Source organism: Camelina sativa, chromosome 10 (assembly GCF_030686135.1).
Source record: "Camelina sativa cultivar CO46 ecotype springtype chromosome 10, ASM3068613v1".
Lineage (NCBI taxonomy): Eukaryota > Viridiplantae > Streptophyta > Magnoliopsida > Brassicales > Brassicaceae > Camelina > Camelina sativa.
In genome coordinates, this window is record NC_141889.1 from 383585 (window position 1) to 402601 (window position 19017).

At 35.6% G+C, this 19017-nt stretch overlaps 2 protein-coding genes and 2 pseudogenes across 3 annotated transcripts; 3 read left to right on the forward strand and 1 right to left on the reverse strand.

Moving 5' to 3' along the window:
- The first annotated feature begins 2570 nt into the window (after window positions 1–2570).
- Window positions 2571–10204, forward strand: LOC104716183 (kinesin-like protein KIN-7D, mitochondrial). 2 transcript variants are annotated; one of them, XM_087468039.1, is made up of 26 exons: window positions 2571–2853; window positions 2943–3377; window positions 3501–3598; window positions 3745–3834; window positions 3976–4028; window positions 4386–4451; window positions 4531–4584; window positions 5073–5132; window positions 5286–5364; window positions 5456–5523; window positions 5649–5705; window positions 5787–5891; window positions 6077–6181; window positions 6323–6430; window positions 6531–6662; window positions 6753–6935; window positions 7251–7400; window positions 7480–7617; window positions 7693–7812; window positions 7897–7947; window positions 8054–8101; window positions 8215–8364; window positions 8527–9237; window positions 9330–9459; window positions 9562–9657; window positions 9941–10204. In XM_087468039.1, exons 2-25 carry the CDS (start codon window positions 3040–3042, stop codon window positions 9645–9647), a joined length of 3180 nt encoding a protein of 1059 aa, XP_087324165.1. In that variant the 5' UTR covers window positions 2571–2853; window positions 2943–3039; the 3' UTR covers window positions 9648–9657; window positions 9941–10204. The 2 variants fall into 2 exon arrangements, with proteins under 2 accessions (XP_087324165.1, XP_087324166.1); XM_087468040.1 differs by having other exon boundaries at window positions 2601–2853; window positions 2953–3377.
- A 182-nt stretch (window positions 10205–10386) lies between these two features.
- On the forward strand, window positions 10387–11404 carry LOC147935694 (protein PHOSPHATE STARVATION RESPONSE 1 pseudogene; annotated as a pseudogene).
- Window positions 11405–12686: 1282 nt separating this feature from the next.
- LOC104719916 (F-box/kelch-repeat protein At4g19330-like) lies at window positions 12687–14896 on the forward strand (annotated as a pseudogene).
- Window positions 14897–15312: 416 nt separating this feature from the next.
- LOC104716184 (B-box zinc finger protein 20-like) lies at window positions 15313–17131 on the reverse strand. Its single transcript, XM_010433558.3, has 2 exons — window positions 16604–17131; window positions 15313–15995 (listed from the first exon to the last, which is right to left on the reverse strand). The coding sequence occupies exons 1-2, from the start codon at window positions 16787–16789 to the stop codon at window positions 15453–15455; spliced, it is 729 nt and encodes a 242-aa protein (XP_010431860.1). The 5' UTR covers window positions 16790–17131; the 3' UTR covers window positions 15313–15452.
- Between the last annotated feature and the right edge of the window lie 1886 nt (window positions 17132–19017).

The following is a 19017-nucleotide window of genomic DNA, read 5'->3' on the forward strand; positions in this document are numbered from 1 at the left end:
CAGTATTTTCCAAGGAGCACTCGTGCTAGCAGGCAACAAGGTTTTATCAGAATTCGCCAGCCAACCTTGGCTAGAAGCGAGTCATTGAAAATTTGTATGTCTCTAAACCCTAAGCCTCCCTTTTCAGAGCTTTTGTCATCTTATTCCAAGAGATCCAGGACATTTTTTCTTATCTCCAGGTCCATCCCACCAAAATCTAGTGAGTGCTGATTGTATTCTTTTGCATAGAGAGACAGGCAGTTTGAAGCAAGTCATAACATAGGAAGACATCGTTGTTAGAACCGACTTGAGGAGGGTTAGCTTTCCCGCAGTGAAGAGGAACTTTGTTGACCAGCTCATTACTCGCTGTTTAATTCTATCAATGATTGATGTGAACACATCCTTCTTTTTATGCCCAAACAGCTCCGGTAGGCCAAGGTACTTATCCTGTCCTCCTTCATGGTGGATACTGAGTTCATTCTTAACTCGATTCTTTGTCTCTATTGTTGTCCTCTTTGAGAATGTGATAGCAGATTTCTGGAAATTTATTTTTTGCCCTGATGCTTCTTCATATTTTTGCAGGATGGATAGAAGGGTCTTGCAGCTTTGTTTATATGATCTACAGAAAAACATGGTGTCATCCGCGAAGAGCAGGTGGTTTATCCGGGGGCAGTTTTGTGCCACTTTGATACCCTCAAGTGAGCCATCGGATTGAGCCTTGGCGCACAGACCAGACAGAACTTCGCTGCACAGAATGAAGATATATAGCGATAAAGGGCCACCTTGGCGGATTCCACGTTCAGGTTTGACTATTCCTTTTGCAGTTCCATTGATGAGGTAAGAGTATAATACAGTCACAATGCATTGCGTTATCCATATATCCATTTCCGATGAAAACCCATACTAGCCATAACCTGTTCAATAAAATCCTATTCCAGCCTGTCATAGGCTTTATTAATATCAGTCTTAACTGCTATGTAGCATTTTTTGGCTTCTGAAATTCGTAGGTAATGTAATGATTCATGGGTTATGAGTACATTATTGCTAATAGCTCTCTCAGAGATAAAAACTGATTGGTTTTCAGATATCACTTCTTGAAGGAGATGTTGAAGTCTATATACCAATATATGTCCTAGTTGCTGATTATTGTAAACGATTTTAAATACACCTAGTGGTACAAATATTCGAATATACATAATTACCCTTGCTAACTCGTTGTCGTCAACAGTGTGAAAATACAGTAGTAGCCCCAATTAGCGTCTACGTGTAAAGCGGTTATCAGGAGAAAGGAGCAGCGATCACATGGGTGGGTGGGTGATGGATGGCTAAATCTATAATCCTCCGGTCCGGTTCCTCACCGTCCAATTATTCTCGCGCGTGTCTCCACTCTAATCTCATGCGCGTGACTCAAGCTCTAACATCTAATAATAATATTTTGATCTATTTTGTTATTTCAAGAAAAATTAAATACATGTTAACGTAATATAGAATGCAATGTCTCGCGGTAAAGGTAGAACCGGAACTCTCAAGTCAGATCAATCTCCGTGTATGATTGTGTCCCATCCAATGTTAATAGTATAATTCAAAAAGGAAAAATGTATTGTTGTTACATAACGTATATTGTACAATTTGTATCACATAAATCGTATAATCTGACTTAGGTACACACAAAAACGTATTTAAAACGACCCTACCGAAAAAACAAAACGTATTTAAAACGTATTTTATCCTCGTTTTGCTTTAATACTATTGTTTATCACCTTCCAAATCAAGCAATATTATATGTCCAACTAGGGACATTTTATATCATGACGATGGACGAATAAAGCTTTAGCACATATATATATATATACGTGCTGGTAACTATACAATAATTTTGTATAAGTTTTTTTTTTGGAAACTTTCCGTGTTACTGGTATTTCTTTGTAACTTCTGTCAAAAATGCACAATTGGTACAAAAAAAAATCTTTTACCAAAATTTTTTGATAAGTTGCAACTCCTTGACACACATTGATGGTTTTATCGTTGCAATTTTTTCTTTGATATCAAAGGCTTTTCTGAATCGAAATCGAGTAGTCATTAGTAGATGCAACGTAATTGTCTCTTCATCATAATAAAGAACATTAAAAGCAACGTTCATAGTATAATTTAAAATCTCATAAGGACAGGAGACTATTTCCAAATGGAGTTTTAAGCCTTATAGATACGTTACTTGTATTGGGGTTGCTTGTATAGTATTAATGTGACACATTTGTATGTTTGTGTTTGAAATAAAAATAAATCTTTAATTTCTTAGTAAATTATTATGAAGAAGTAGAAGGGTAAAAGGGGGAAATTACTGTATATGGTCAGCCATTGTAATTCCCGCTCGTCTCGTAGCTTGAAAATTATTCGAAAAAACCTTTCTAAACCGGTGCTGGTCTGGTCTTTAATAATACCACGTCAGCATACAGTATAAACTACTTTTCATTAATTTATTAAATATTTTTCTTCTCACCCATTTAAAAATAAAAATAAATCTATTTCTTTTTGTTTTTGTCGTCCTCCTCTCTCCTCCCCAAAAAAATAATTTTTCAACTACCACAATTAATAATAAAATGAGATATAAGAATAGCGTATGTATATTTGGAAAGGCACAGAAAATAAAAACAAAATTCAAAATCTGAATTTTCTCTCATCAGCCTCCTCGTTTCTTCACCCACAGGAGAGAGAAATCTGAGAATTCACCCTCTCTCTCTCTCTACAGCAACTTCGCTTAAAGAAGACGAAACAATCTCTCTCCTTTACGGTCTCACCATCTCTCTCTCTACCATCTCATAGCAAAGCCCAAGCCAAAGGAAGACGAAAGAAGAAGAGAAGAAGAAGAGAGGAGAGGTTACAATAATAATAATGATTTATTCTTCTTATTATTATGTCTCCAGCCATGTGAGCTCCCACTGACACATTCTCTGCATCTTCGGAAGTTTTGTTTAGTTTGATTCCCACCGATTCTGTGACCTAGTCGCCGGGTTTAGCAGCGAGTTGACTTCCCCCCCCCCCCCCCTCCTCGAGGGTTAGTGGATGGCTTCATCGTCATCAAGAACTAGAAGCAGTAGACCTCCAAGTCCCGCTTCTTCTTCGACTTCTTCTTCTCATCTTAGCAACAACAACCGTCTCGCACCTCCTCGTTCTTCCTCTACCTCTGCTTCCTCATTGCTTAACTCCGCCTCCGGAATCGGCTCCCGATCTATGACGCCTAGCCGCACCTTCTCCGACTCCGGCCTAATCGGCTCCGGGAGCTTTGGATTCGGATCGCCTGTACCTTACCCCTCTGAGGAGCTTCTCGGTGAGCCTATGGAGGAGACTATTACCTCTGAGCGGGATAGTATCTCCGTAACCGTTCGTTTTCGACCATTGAGGTATATGTTAGATCTGATTCGCCCATCGACCCAGATCTATTCTTCCTATAGATGCAATTGATTGGGTGTCAATTTATTAAAACTCACACGCTTGTGATTTTCTTTGGGTTGGGGGGGTTGCAGTGATAGAGAGTATCAAAGAGGAGATGAAGTTGCTTGGTACCCTGATGGCGATACATTGGTCAGGCACGAGTACAATCCTCTCACAGCTTACGCATTCGGTATTATTGTCTTCACCTCCCCATTGCTTGGCTTCTTTTTAATTTGATTATATATATATATATATATCTATATATATATATATATATATAGTGTCTGAGTCTGAGTGAATGTTTTTTTTCCAAATTTGTGTGTTGTTTGATGGCAGATAAAGTTTTTGGACCACAAGCAACTACTATAGACGTTTATGATGTAGCTGCAAGGCCAGTAGTCAAGGCAGCTATGGAAGGTGTTAACGGTAAGGAACATTGCTGCATATTTCAGCTTTTACCAAATTTGTGTGTTTTTTTATGTAGAAATATATCCTCCAGGGGCTAATTGGTGTACGAGTAGTATTGCTTGCAATATATTTTCTTACTCAGGGTTGGAAATTTTACAGGAACCGTTTTTGCTTATGGTGTTACTAGCAGTGGCAAGACGCATACAATGCATGTAAGGGTTTTCAAAATCAAATCTTTTTACACCTTTTCTCTCTAGTTTTTCTTTTTAAAACACATGTGCTATGAACTATGAATTGGGATCTCTTCTTCAACTTGATTCCCCTATGGTATCTGCTTGTTATTTTGGGCTACTCTAAACATATACATGGTAGCAAAAGATACCATACAAAGACCACATGCCATAATTTATAGCTGGTGCTTAATTGGTTATGTGAGTTGGAAATGCTCGTATGAGTGGAATTTGAAGGTCTTCATTTAGATTGGCTTTTCAGTTCCCTTACAAACAAGTAAAACCTGTGTCTGATGTTCTTTTTGTTTTGCCATTGTTTCCTTTTTGCAATATGCATAGGGTGATCAAGAATCTCCTGGGATCATACCGCTAGCAATAAAAGACGTGTTCAGTATCATCCAGGATGTAAGTGGTCTTTAACGGGGTTCATATCTTTTCTCATCTTATCACTACTTTTTTATATGGCTACGTTTTTATATTGTAGACTCCAGGAAGGGAGTTCCTGCTCCGTGTTTCATATCTTGAAATATACAATGAGGTAAGTGGAACGTTTTATCCTTGATATATTTACTTGCTAAACCCTGAAAAGTAGATATTTTGGATTGGGATATGTTTTCTTTTTCTTCTGCCTTATCTTTGAGAACTAAAATGCTTAACAATATAGAAGATTGGTTGAGTACTCATGATCTTCTTGGTATATATACTTGCTAAGCCCGGAAAGGTAGATATTTTCGATTGAAATATGTTTTCTTGTTCTTCTGCCTTATCTTTAAGAACTAAAATGCTTAACAATATAGAGAATTGGTTGACTACTCATGATCTTCTTGGTATATATACTTGCTAAGCCCGGAAAAGTAGATGTTTTCGATTGAAATATGTTTTCTTGTTCTTCTGCCTTATCTTTAAGAACTAAAATGCTTAACAATATAGAGAATTGGGTTGACTACTCATGATCTGCTTGGTTTACATGTGTGCTTCTATGTTTCCAGCTGTCTGCAGTTTATCTGATAACCATCTTTGTATCAGGTGATAAATGATTTACTGGATCCAACGGGCCAAAATTTACGTGTTAGAGAGGATTCCCAGGTTTGCTTCATGCTTAGCTTTCTCCATTTCTCTCTCTCACACATTGTGCTCTGAACAGAATAAATGTGAATGAATTAGCTTAGAATCACATATGAAACTGATATCACTTGAAAAAAGATATTGATTTATATTGAATTTTCTTTTCTTTTCTAGGGCACTTATGTTGAGGGTATCAAGGAAGAAGTTGTATTGTCTCCTGGCCATGCACTATCATTTATTGCAGCTGGGGAAGGTTATTAGAAAATTTAACCCCTGAAACATGTTTTGATTTTATTAACTCTGTCTGTTCCGCCTCTACTTAACATTGCTGTTTTCAATTGTAGAACATCGTCATGTTGGTTCAAATAATTTCAATTTGTTGAGCAGCAGAAGCCACACTATATTTACACTGGTACGTTTTCAAGCTCCCAATAGTGTAATATGTAGCCTCTTCTCAGTGTATCGGCATGATGTTTTTTGCTCTTACAAGTGTCCTTACAATCCATGTTTTGATGTCAAATTTGTATCTGTTTGCAGATGGTTGAAAGTAGTGCTACTGGAGATGAATACGATGGAGTTATCTTTTCTCAACTCGTAAGGGATTCTTTCTTTTAGTTATTGTATAAGATCATTTAGTTTTGAAGATGGGACCTAACTGTATATTTTCTGGTTTAGAATTTGATTGACTTAGCTGGATCTGAGAGTTCCAAAACTGAAACAACTGGATTGAGGAGGAAGGAGGGTTCATACATCAACAAGAGTCTTCTAACTCTTGGAACTGTAGGTGTCTTTTCTTTATCCGAGCTGTCTTTCCATTTTTCAATTTTCTGATAAGTAGTCTGTTGCCCTTATTGTACTTTTTGCTTGTCGGTGGTAGCATCTTTAGTCACTTGAACCTTTAAGATGGTAGGGCGTTTTACTTATATATATATATATATATATTTCTTATGGTCTCATTTATGAAGGTGATCGGGAAACTAAGTGAGGGTAAGGCAACTCATATTCCATATCGTGACTCTAAGCTAACTCGTCTTCTGCAATCTTCATTAAGTGGTCATGGGCATGTCTCGGTAAGACCCTTCTGTATTTGTTGCAATATTTCCCTATACTGGTTCACCATGCTTGTTTTGCTTATATGACAGCATTGTGCTGATGCTGGTCCACCATAACAACAGCGAAACTAATTGAGTTTTTTTTGTTTCCTTTTGTAGCTCATATGTACAATCACTCCTGCGTCAAGCAGTAGTGAGGAAACTCATAATACATTGAAGTTTGCCAGCAGGGCAAAGAGTATAGAAATATATGCTTCACGCAATCAGGTGATGTTTTGACCTGTTTTACAATAAAGTACTTTACTTTACTCATGTGTATAAGCTTGGACCTCTGCTTTATCTATTATTTTTTCATTTCTAAAAGCAGATTATAGATGAAAAGTCATTAATTAAGAAATATCAAAGAGAAATCGCAACCCTCAAACTAGAACTTGACCAGCTTAGAAGGGGTATGCTTGTTGGTGTCAGTCATGAAGAGTTAATGAGCTTAAAGCAACAGGTTCTGACCTCTCCCAAGACCTTTATCCTGAATAATTCTTACTGTGTTCCTAAGGCAGTGAATTAATTAACTATCCATTTATCACAACAGTTAGAAGAAGGTCAAGTGAAAATGCAATCAAGATTGGAGGAAGAAGAAGAAGCCAAAGCAGCTCTAATGAGCAGAATCCAAAAGCTTACCAAGCTCATACTCGTCTCTACCAAGAATTCAATTCCTGGATATTTGGGTGATATACCCACTCACCAGCGCAGTCTCTCTGAGGGTAAAGATGATGTAAGTTTTCTGCTCACACCAGTGGTCCAACCTAATTGATGAGTTCTTGCTATTTCAAATAGGTAAACGGTTTTAGTCATTCGGTTAGATATTTTATCCATTTGGAGATGTCCCAACAGAAGACGTTTTTGGAATAGCTGGTTTTGATGTTTTAACCTAAATAAGTTTCTGTTGTTTGGTAAAATCCTCCCGTGTCTGGACTAAGTAATTGAAAATCCATCTGTTCCTTTTTTTTTTCTTTTTCTGCTGCTTGTTGCTTCCAAATCTCAGAAGCTATTTCAAAACGCAATGGCTAATATTGTCTTTGCTTTTCAGAAATCCGATTCTCTAATGTTGGAAAATGATAATCTGGGATCTCCATCTTCAACCTTGGCTCTTGTATCAGAAGCTTCTTTAGGTTTTAACCACAGGCGATCGTCAAGCAAGTTGAATGACGAAAACTCGCCGGGTGCAGAGTTTACTCAAGTGAGTAAATTACCCCAAAGTTTCTGTTGATTGTTAGAAAAATGGTATCTGATTGTTGTGGGCTTGTGGCTTTTTGTAGGGTGTCATGACGCCGGATGAAATCGACCTTCTGGTTGAACAAGTTAAGATGCTGGCTGGTGAGATTGCTCTCAGTTCGAGCACACTAAAACGTTTGGTGGATCAGTCCGTAAATGATCCGGAAAACTCACAAACTCAGGTAATATAGTAGTACTGTCAAACTGAAGTGGCGCAGTTAACATATGCTTACTCACGTAATAATTACTTCATGCAGATACAGAGTCTGGAACGCGAGATTCACGAAAAGCAAAGACAAATGAGAGCCTTGGAACAGCTCATAATTGAGAGTGGTGAAGCTTCAATTGCCAACGCATCATTAGTTGAGATGCAACAGGTATCACATCTCACTCACTGCGAGAACATGTTGTTTGACCCTTTCAAAGTCAGCTAAAATATCATGCTCTCTTGTTGTTTTCAGAAAGTTATGAGTCTGATGACGCAGTGCAATGAAAAGAGCTTTGAGCTGGAGGTGAGAAGTTATTCTTTTATTGAAAGTACCGCTTTGTTTTCTACACATTAACAAAATCGGAAGATTGCTTACCATATTTTTAAACTTGGTTCTACCTCTGTCACAGATCAAATCAGCTGATAATTGCATTCTTCAAGAACAACTACAGAAAAAGGTCGGTAGCATTTTTTCTCGTATCGAAGTCGTGCACAATTCTCTTCTTTCTACTCCATTCTCGTCTTGGTCTGCGAAAAAATGCTTCTCACCACACTTTCTCCAACAATGCAGTGTACCGAGAACAAAGAACTACATGAAAAGGTGGATCTTCTAGAGCAACGCTTGAATGCAGTATCTAGTGAGAAATCCTCACCATCTTGTTCCGATAAAGCGGTATCTGGAGAGTATGCAGACGAACTTAAAAAGAAAATACAATCGCAGGTAAACATACAATATCAGTTCTTACAAGGATCCCAGTAAATAACTTCTGCGGATCAATAAATATCATGTAACATAGATTTAGGCATTTTTTGTAATTTGTAAATCTGATCCTCTCTTTATGCTAACACAAATCTCTTTTGAATGTTAATGTTTTGTATTTAGGAAATTGAGAACGAAGAGTTGAAGCTAGAACACGTGCAAATCGTGGAAGAGAACAGTGGGCTACGAGTACAAAATCAGAAACTAGCTGAAGAAGCTTCATATGCTAAGGAGTTAGCCTCTGCTGCTGCTGTTGAGCTGAAAAATCTGGCTAGTGAAGTAACAAAACTCTCACTACTAAACACAAAACTCGAAAAAGAATTAACAGCTGCAAGAGACTTGGCTCAAACGCGTAATCCCATGAACGGAGTAAATCGCAAGTATAATGATGGGGCAAGGTCCGGAAGAAAGGGAAGGATTTCTTCAAGTAGGTCAAGTGGAGATGAGTTTGACTCATGGAATCTAGACCCAGAATCTCTTAAAATGGAGTTGCAAGTAAGGAAACAGCGAGAGGTGGCTCTTGAGTCTGCACTAGCAGAGAAAGAGTTTATAGAAGACGAATACAGGAAAAAAGCAGAAGAGGCAAAGAGAAGAGAGGAAGCTTTAGAAAACGATTTGGCAAACATGTGGGTACTTGTTGCCAAGTTGAAGAAAGACAATGGTGCATTGCCTGAACCCAATGTCATTGACCCTGCAAGAGAATTAGAGAAGAGTCAAAGCAATGCGGTTCTGAAAGAGAGACAAGTCTCGAGTGCACCGAGACAACCTGAAGTAGTAGTAGTAGCTAAAACCGAAGAGACACCAAAAGAGGAACCACTCGTTGCTCGTCTCAAGGTAAATTAAATGAGATGAGTTTTCTACATTTACCTGTGAAACAGTCTTTTCTTTCAAATATAGTTAACATGATTTTTGTAATAATGAGACAGGCACGAATGCAAGAAATGAAGGAGAAAGAGATGAAATCGCAAGCGAATGGAGACACAAACTCGCACATTTGTAAAGTATGTTTCGAATCTCCCACTGCAGCAATTCTACTCCCTTGCCGTCATTTCTGCTGTAAGTCATAACTTTATCTCCATGAAACGTCATTTCTCTTCTTTTATAAAAAAAGTGAAGATGATTTCTATAAATATTTCTAATCTCTGTTTCATTTTACAGTATGTAAATCATGTTCCCTTGCTTGCTCTGAATGTCCAATTTGCCGCACAAAGATTTCTGATCGGCTCTTTGCATTTCCGTCTTAACCAATCAAAGGTACCTTTTTTGCAAGTGGATGCGTCTGTTATGCTACATTCCACTTTGGGTTTCTTTTTAGGTTTAGAAACTGTAGAAACCAAATTGAAGCTAAAAACTGAGTTTAGATTGTTTATCACAATTGTATATCAGAAACTCAAAGTATCACTATGGTTTTGTTAAGCTTTTAAAGGTTCAGTTTTTTGGATTCATTATTGGTTAGATTTATTAGAGTCAACCATGTGGAACGCTATTTTGGTCATAAAACTATGTGTAAATATTGATCAAGTGCATGATTATGTAGGTCTCCAAGAACTGGTGGTGAAGCCTGTTGCTATAAATATTTGGAGGAGAGAACAGGCTGGGATTTTTTAATTAGTTTTTGGCTCTTTTGTATGTAATATTTATGTCATATCATCAGTCTATGCTTATATTATATATATTATTATCATTTAAAATGGGGAAAAAGGAAAAATTAAAACATATACGTGACATGTCTTCATTTTTCCTCTGCCAAATATATGTACACTCCGGTAGTTTTATTTAACGACCAAGATTGTTTTGAAAATATATACCAAACTTTCCTATTACAAAAAACAAACAAAAATTAATATTGGAGGAAACTCTTTTACCATTCTCTTTTTTTTGAAATGTATAACGTCGACAAAAATTAATTTTGGAGCAAAATGTTTGACTGTTCTTCCGGGAAGAAAAATAATATATTTTGAAATGTTTGGACCAACGAAGAAAATGCAGTAAATACTACCATAGAAGTTGTTGTTACATAAAAATCCAAAATTGAGCTATAATATTTGGTTTCCCTTAAAAATTTGATATTTGGAAACCAGTGTAGATCATAAATGTAGAAAAATTATTTACCGAAATTACTATAAAACTAAAAATTTCATAGATTAAATAATTTGAGGAGTTAAAATCCTAAGATTAAATCAAGAAAGAGGAAAAAAAAATAAAAAGAGCTGCAATTAAAAGGAAAATTATTGCTTTATCTATCTCTTCACTTAGTGATAGTGGGGGGACTAAGAGCATTTGCATCGGCGTATGAATGGGTTGTCCGATGCAATTAAATGATTTAATTTAAATCTAAATTCGACATATATCGAAGGAACGTTCCTTCATAGGGGACATTTCTTTCTCCGTCCTTCGTTACACGTGTCTGCGTGTGAGATGTTTGTGTTATTTCTCCGACTTGTTTTGCCGGCAAAAGCATCCAACCCCAACGAGTTCGGTCCAAAACCCCTGTTTTGTCTGCGGCTGCGGCTTTGCATACATCGAGCAACGATAGTTCTTGGTGTCATCATGATTCACTGCCTGGAGAGTTTCTTGATTTTCCTGAAACCCACGCGGCGATTCAAAACAGCAGTCATGTGGAGGATGGTGGCATTGGTGCTGCGTTTGATGACATTCAAAAACGAAGTGATTGGCATGATTGGGCTGACCACTTGATCACCGATGAAGATCCGATTGTTCAGCAGCAACCTTCGCCATCCGTGGAGTTACGACCTATTAGCACAACATCTTCAAATAGCAATAACGGAACAGGCAAGGCTCGTATGCGTTGGACTCCAGAGCTTCACGAGGCTTTTGTTGAGGCTGTCAACAGTCTTGGTGGCGGTGAAAGTGAGCATTTGTTTTTCTTTGCTTTCACATAGACTTTGTATTGGTTAACTCTTTGTTTCTTCTGGTTAACTCATATTTTTACGCAGGAGCTACTCCTAAAGGTGTACTGAAGATAATGAAAGTTGAATGATCCACTTAAAGAAGCAAAGAGAATCATGGACAACCAATACTCATACCAAAAATTGAAGGACCAAAAATAAGAATAAAATATTTGAAGGACCAAAAATTGTCCTTCACCGATGCACATGGCCTAATAGCCTGGGGATTTACTGTATTTGTTAGGCACATGGTTCGAGTTGGAATATGAACCGATTGGGTTCGAGTAAAGGAGGAGGAGTCTAGGATCCACCAAGGATAATAATAGACATAAATATCGGTTTGGTTCGGATCATGTCGGTTTTGGATATAAAAATATCTGAATATATTTGGGTGACCCCACTACTACACTACACAATACACATGACTCCGGCCTTTGTTTGGGAAACAAAAAGAAAAAAACATCACCGAAATAGGAAAATTATATTATTTCTTGCTCTAGTCTTTTTTCACAGGAAGCAACACATAGGAAGAAGAACAAAAAAACAACAAACAATAAATTTGGAGCGATTGAAAGATCTGCAAGGTGGTACTGAAAATTTTTATTTTATTCTAATTCCATTTTAACTTTCAAAAAAAAAATCATCATTATAAACTGTAAAGATTACGTTTGAATTATAAAATGTTAATAAAATGAGTAACTTAGTAAACATTTTATTATCTTCTTTGTTTTTAATTTTATATAGAATTTAGATTTTTGTGATATTTTAGAAATGGAAACTCAAATGATACTTTTAAGGATAATAACATGTTTATTGAAATTTATAACTGACTAAATAAATAATTTTATATGAGATATTTTTTTTTTGTCAAAAGATATGTGTTTTTTTGTAGTTTTTATATGACATATGTAGTAGAGTATATTTAGAAACCAAAAAAATTGGTGACATATGAAAAAAAGAAGAAAAAATTGATGTCTTCTTGGATTATATATTTTAAAAATATATTAAAAGTATTTAAAATTAGTTTTATTTATTATTTCTTATTATTTAAAATTTAAATTATTAATTGTATACAATATCTGCCCCAGGCAAAATAATTTTCTGAATCCGCCACTGAAGGTGGCTGCAGATATCATCTTATGCTTGGATCGTGATGGTAAAAACAATATTTTCACCATTTATGCACCAGACTCCATTTTCAAACATTTGCTGAGAAATGCTGAGGAATGCGAATTTGGTGAGATGGACGTGGAAGGGCTCGTTGGGAATATTGGAAAAAGATTCAATTATATAGAAGATGGAGATGAAGAAGAATATTGGGAAAGTGGTTAGGGTCTAAATCTCCATCGCTACTTTGAAGAGGCGCGTTCTATGATGGAGGAGCATTCTTTGAGTTGGGGAGTCAATCCAAGTGATCATATGGATGCGATTGTGGATTGGCTTCTTGAATTTGATGCTCGGGTTTAGAGAAAGAAAGAAAAAACAAATTTTGTGAGAAAATTTTTGTTGCTTGGCTCATAGATTTTAGATTTGGGATTTTAGTTATTTTGATTTTAAAAGAATTAATATTTTTGGATTTATAATTGTAATTTTGAATATATGGGTTCTATCGTATCTAAAAATGTGTGTTGAATAGAGAGTTAAAAAAAAAATTAAAGGTGAACAAATATATAGATTTCTAAAGATGTAGACCTTTAAAATTGAAAAGAAAGTTTGAAATTTTCTAAAAATAAGAACAAATATATAAATTTTTAAAGATGTAAACATTTGAAATTTTGAATAGACACAACTGTTTATAAAAGACAGAACTCTACATTCATTAGACACAACTCTACATTCAATAGACGCAACCGTAAAAGTTTTATGTCATAAAATAAATAAATAAAATATTTTATAAAAATGTACATGAAATGAAAAGAAATAACTGTTATTCGCTTTTATACGGATTGCTATAATTATATAGGATAAAAAAATAAACTTATAGCACATGTGTAGCAGCAATTTGATTTGCTTATATCATTAAAAAAAAGGAAAGAAAAAAATAATAATAGAAGTATAACTCGTATATATACAGTTATATATACATCGTTGAACGATTTTCAATGAAGAGACGAAGGATGAAATAACAATATTTATATCAAAAATTGTAGCACATACTGTATGTAGCAGTTTGACTTATTTATATTATAAGTATAACTTGAATTGACAAAAAAAAAAACGAAGTTTCTTTATTTTATCCCTTTAAAAAAAAGAATTATAGCACATACATATGTAGCAATTTGACTTACATTTATATCATAAAATAAGGAAAACAAATTGAAGATTATAGCTTGAATTGACAAAAAGAAAAAAGTTATAACTTGTATCTATATAAAGAACCTGCGCGTGTATTATTTAATAACATACAAGTAAACTGCACCGCCGCTATGGAGGAGTCCAGTATAGAACCACCGAACAAGACATCAAACCATCCTCCACGGCCTCCCTCGTTTTTATCGTTACCGGAGGACATAGTTTTGAGCTGCTTGGCTCGCATATCGAACTCGTACTACCCAAAGCTCTCTCTTGTCTCCAAGACCTTCCGCTCGTTCGTCCTCTCAACCTGCCTCTATCAGGTACGACGCCTACATAATACTCAAGAAGAGTGTCTTTATCTCGGCCTACAGTCACCCGCCAATCATTACGTCATCTGGTTTAGTCTCTGGACAAAATCTGATGATCAAACCCTTAACCATTATTGCACGATTCAAGACAAGTCTAGCAATTCATTGGTACCACTGCCCTCTTCCTGTACTCCTTTCCCACCATATACAACATGCAAAAAGGTTGGCTCAGAACTTTACAAGATCGGCGGTCTAGACCATCGCTCCTCATCCATGCGGGTCTATAATGAGCTGACTGGTATGTGGAGTAATGCCCCAAGGATGATGGCGGCTCGTAGGGATGCCCTAACATGCGTCCTCGGTGAGAAAATATATGTAATGGGCGGTTGTCGATCAGAAGAAATTACGTTTTGGGGCGAGGTTTTCGACCTAAAGACTCAAACTTGGGAACCATTACCGGACCCTGGCCCTCAGGTCCGGCTCTCTTTAAATAAAAAGCTCATGCTGAGTCCTGGAAAGATTTATGTGGTGATCAAGAAGACGAATGTGGAGAGCAAGAACAAGAAGAAGCAGTTTGTTTACCTTTTAAAAGAAAAAAAATGGGAAGTTGTCGAGGATCACTTAAGATCGATGGAGCGTTGTGTGATAGAGAATGTAGCATACTCTTATGTTCATAAACAATTCTGTTGGCATGAAACAACGTCGTGAGACAAGTACTGGAGATTGGTCAACGGTTTGACTGGTCTTGATGCGTACGTTATAAATGATACTGAAATTGGTACTTACGGTGGAAAGCTCGTAATCTTTTGGGACAGTCCTGCCTCGTCTCCTCTTGATGAAACCAAGGAAATTTGGTGTGCTGTGATTTTGCTTGACAAGAGCATCAGTGGTGAAGTTTGGGGTCATATTAAATCGGTAGATGTTGTGCGTACAGTCCCTGTGTCATACACACTATGGCGTTGTGTGACATTATTGAGGTGATGATACATTTGTATTAGTTTTTTTATAGAATATATATGACATGCTGTTTTTTTTTTTGGTAATCTAAAAACATCTTTTAAGTTTTACATGATTGGAAATCATTTACGATAAGTTATTTTCTAAAGAATCACAGTTTTAGTTATCTTCGTCATCTGTTATAGTATTGATTTCAATACAACAAATAACTAAAATCAAATTAGAAGAAAGAAAAAACAAGTACCTGAAATAAAAAGAAGATTGGTCGACAGAATCGATTTAATATCATAATGGTGTTAATAATTTGTTTGCTCGTGAAACAATTGTGGGTCAAGAATGTTCTCCACACAAATAAAACCAATTTAATGTGTTTTGTATATTGACCATGCAATAGATTTTGAGTCAATTGTCAAATCCAAATCCGAATTTATGTTGACAAATTGACAAACAAGAAAACAATTTCTTATTAATATAAAGATAGAACGAAAAATAGTAAAAATGGAGACAACAAGTTGGTTTGAATTCATGATCACAAACACCAACTTCAAAGAGAAAAACTATAGTTCAACAAAAAAAAAATTCAAGAAAAGGGTTTTTGCTCCCAAAACCCTTGATGATGGTATTGTGAAGAACCATCATAAACACTATAGTTCTCATTGTTATTAGTAATAATGTTATCCTCATAGGAGACACAGGAAGGATGTTCAAGCAAATCCTCCACTCTCCAACCTGGTAATGTCTCCATCAAATACTCCGATATACTACCTGTACCCGTACAACCCGATCCAGACCCCGAATCGCTCACTTGATGATAATTTTCCTCTATCCCATAGTGGCCATTGCTCGTGGTCGTCGAAGGAGAACTCATAAACATCTCACTGGAGGCTGAGCTCGGGACCTCACTCGATACTGATTTAGGTCGGGTTTTGGCTCGACCCAATGCAGCAGGGGAGTTGGAATTGGAGGATCTTGGGTAGGCTGACGGGGAGGCAGAGATCTTGACGCCGGTAAGGAGGAATCTATTGTGTTTCTTAGTGTGCTCGTTAGCTTGATGTATCGGAATGTCACATTCTCTGCATAGTATTGCTCTGTCTTCTTGGCAAAATAATAATGCACGCCTTTCCTGTCATATGTATGTATAAAAAATTTAATACCATTTAATAATAGATAATCAAGAAGACTCTTGTTTTGTATCCACCTATATTATAAATAATTTTTTGTATATTATTTTATTTTTCTGCTAGATTTGACCTCCTTTTCCCCCCACGAACTTTTTTAAAAGATATTGTTCAGAATAGAAAAAATAAAAGAAAAGAAATTGCTTTTATTTAAAAGAAATGCAAAAAAAAAAATTACTCCTTTCTCGACGGCTCCTTCCCAAAGAAGAAAGTATTTATATATCGTAACAACTCGGTTTAATTGGTTAATAACTTAATTTTGACTAGTGACCAAAAAATTCATCAAGATTTTTGGTAAGTTCTGTTTATGAGTAAAGTAAATTTTTTTCGTCGTCAAAAATTGTGTGATACTTGGAATTTTCCAGTATTCCGAGAAAGAATCAACCAAAAACAAATCACAGCAAAAAGTGACTCAAGGAATCCAAAGCATCGGTTCCACTAACATATACAGATATCTAAAAGTTTTATTTCCAAGAAAAATATTAGAAATTTATCGAGAAAGGCCAAAAAAAATAAATAGAAGAAGAGAGAAGTTTGAAAAGAGTTTTCATACCCCGCAAATATCACAAAGAGTAGCATCTTTGAAAGTAGGAGAAGTGAGAGAGAAACGGAGATGTTTTCCGGCGAGTTTATTGGCGAAATGAACATGGCGATCGCAACCATTACAAAGAGCTGCTTCATCCGCACAACAAAACACCGAAGCTTCTTCTTTATCACACACATCACACCAAATCTTCATCTTTTCTATTTTCTTTCTTTTTCGTATAAGAAGAAGAAACTTTTTTTTTTCTTTCTTTCTCTCTCGAATATCACAAAATTGCCTCTTCTAACAAAAACTCTTTCTCTCTCTCTCTCTCTCTCTCAACTTGTACCCTTGGACCAGTACTATATAGTAGTGTTTATGTATAGAAAGACATTGATCATGTGGGGGTGAATGTATGTATGTATGTATGTATTGGTTGATGGGGTATGAGTGTGGGCAAAAGGGTAAGAATAATGTGTTGGCTTTATAGATAAGCAGCTTAGGTTTCCTTTGTCTTTTTTTTTAACTCCTCCTCCTCCTCCTCCTTCTCCTTTTCTTGATTGATTGATAGCTACTCTTTCCTTTGCTTTCAATACGCCCAAATTGACTTGTTTTGGTTTTAGTTTCACACCAGTCGGTTTGGTCTGGTTTAGAGTCCAGGGAACTTTAACCAACAAAAAAACGGGTATGGAGAAAACCAATTATAATCATGTTTAACCACAAATTACATTTGAGTTTCTTCGGTTTCATAGACGGAGGCAGAGAATGATAGCAACTTGACAGTAGTACGATTTTGAAGTTCATCTAGTAACGCTGATAACTAATCATTGTTCTAGTATTAATTAGTGGCTAAGCTCTCACTTATTTGTTCTTTTAGTTTAACTGAGCTTGGACAAATATTCCTCGTTTTATTTTAGTTTTTGAACAAACTTTTGACATACAAAAATCACTCAGTTGTAATGTTTTTTTTTGTTTACCGAAATAGGTAAAGAGGCCTAGAAGTGGGAACGTTTTAGGTCTTGTCTATGGAAGAAAAAGTACAAAAGTGGAATTTAATACTGTCTCCGTTTCAAAATATATAATGTTTTAACTAAAACAGGTAGATTAAGAAGTTTTTACTTTTAGCAAGTTCAACCAATCAAAAATAATACTGCATAATATAAAATACTAAACTAATCTAAAAGTTGCATAGAAATTTGAAAATATCATATATTATGAAACAAAAAACTTTTTCTAAAACATCTTATATTTGAAACAGAATACCATTTATTTAGTACAATATTAATCTTTATTTTTCTCGTCAGATGCTGCTAATAAATAGAAACGACAAAAAGAAAAAGGAAATAAATGGGGAACTTTGACAAATGGCCAGCTCTTCATGCCAGCTTTTGTCTTCCATCATCCATGTGTATATATCTCTCTCTACTTCCTCTTTTTTCTTTTTTCTGCCTTTTATCGCCGCTCTTTATAATTCTTATTTTCTATAAAGATCATATAAAGATATGTGTATTAGCTGAAAGTTGATAAAATATCGAAAGAAAAACAAATTTCCACAATAGCCTGCAACTCTTTGGGTTACACGATCACCACTATGATGAAAGTTTGCAACTCAGGTTCTCCACAAGATCTTACACTCGATCTTCTACTCCCACTTAAGTTATGATAAATTATAGGATATTTTAATCTTATTGACTATTATTTTCAAACGATAAAGCATTCATTATAAAAACATTTTTTTGGTTGAATACAATTTTACATTCTTTCGAAGAAAAGAAAAACAAATTTCCAATCTTTTTCATAAAACTCAACAAAACACTCTTATGTGCTATTTGATATTGGTTTCGGTATAAACCTAACCCCAACAATATAATTTTGGTTTAAGTTGTTTTTGTGCGTGTTTCTATCTAATGTGATTGAAATCGATTCAACCCCTAATTTCCCCCTCTATCATCATTACATAGTGACGTTAATCGTATTGTAGTTCTCTTGTTCATGCGTGTATCCTTTAGTTTATTAGTGGATGAGTTTTGTTCATTTGTCTTCTTAAATTCAATAATAATCAAACATACTCATATAAAGGCTTTGCGGTCATGTCGGCCAAATTGTTCGGAATTAATTGATTTTTGTACTATATAAAATATTGAATACTTTTTGATTATAAAATAAGAAGAGTGGATCTGATCTTTTGAGTTTTGGAGAATAATTTTGGATAATATATAATTTATGAGGAGATGAATACGACAAAATACACTTTTAGAGGAAGAAGATATGGATGATCTCTCTCTCGATCTTTCCCCTCGATCGTTACCTTTTTCTTTGTCAACTACCCTTTATTGCATTAATAATACATTTTCTTTTCGATTTGCCGTCTTAAAAGTAAATTTATGAATTAATATGTTTTTTGGTTCAACGTAGTAGTTGCTTCGTACTTCGAACTCGTCACT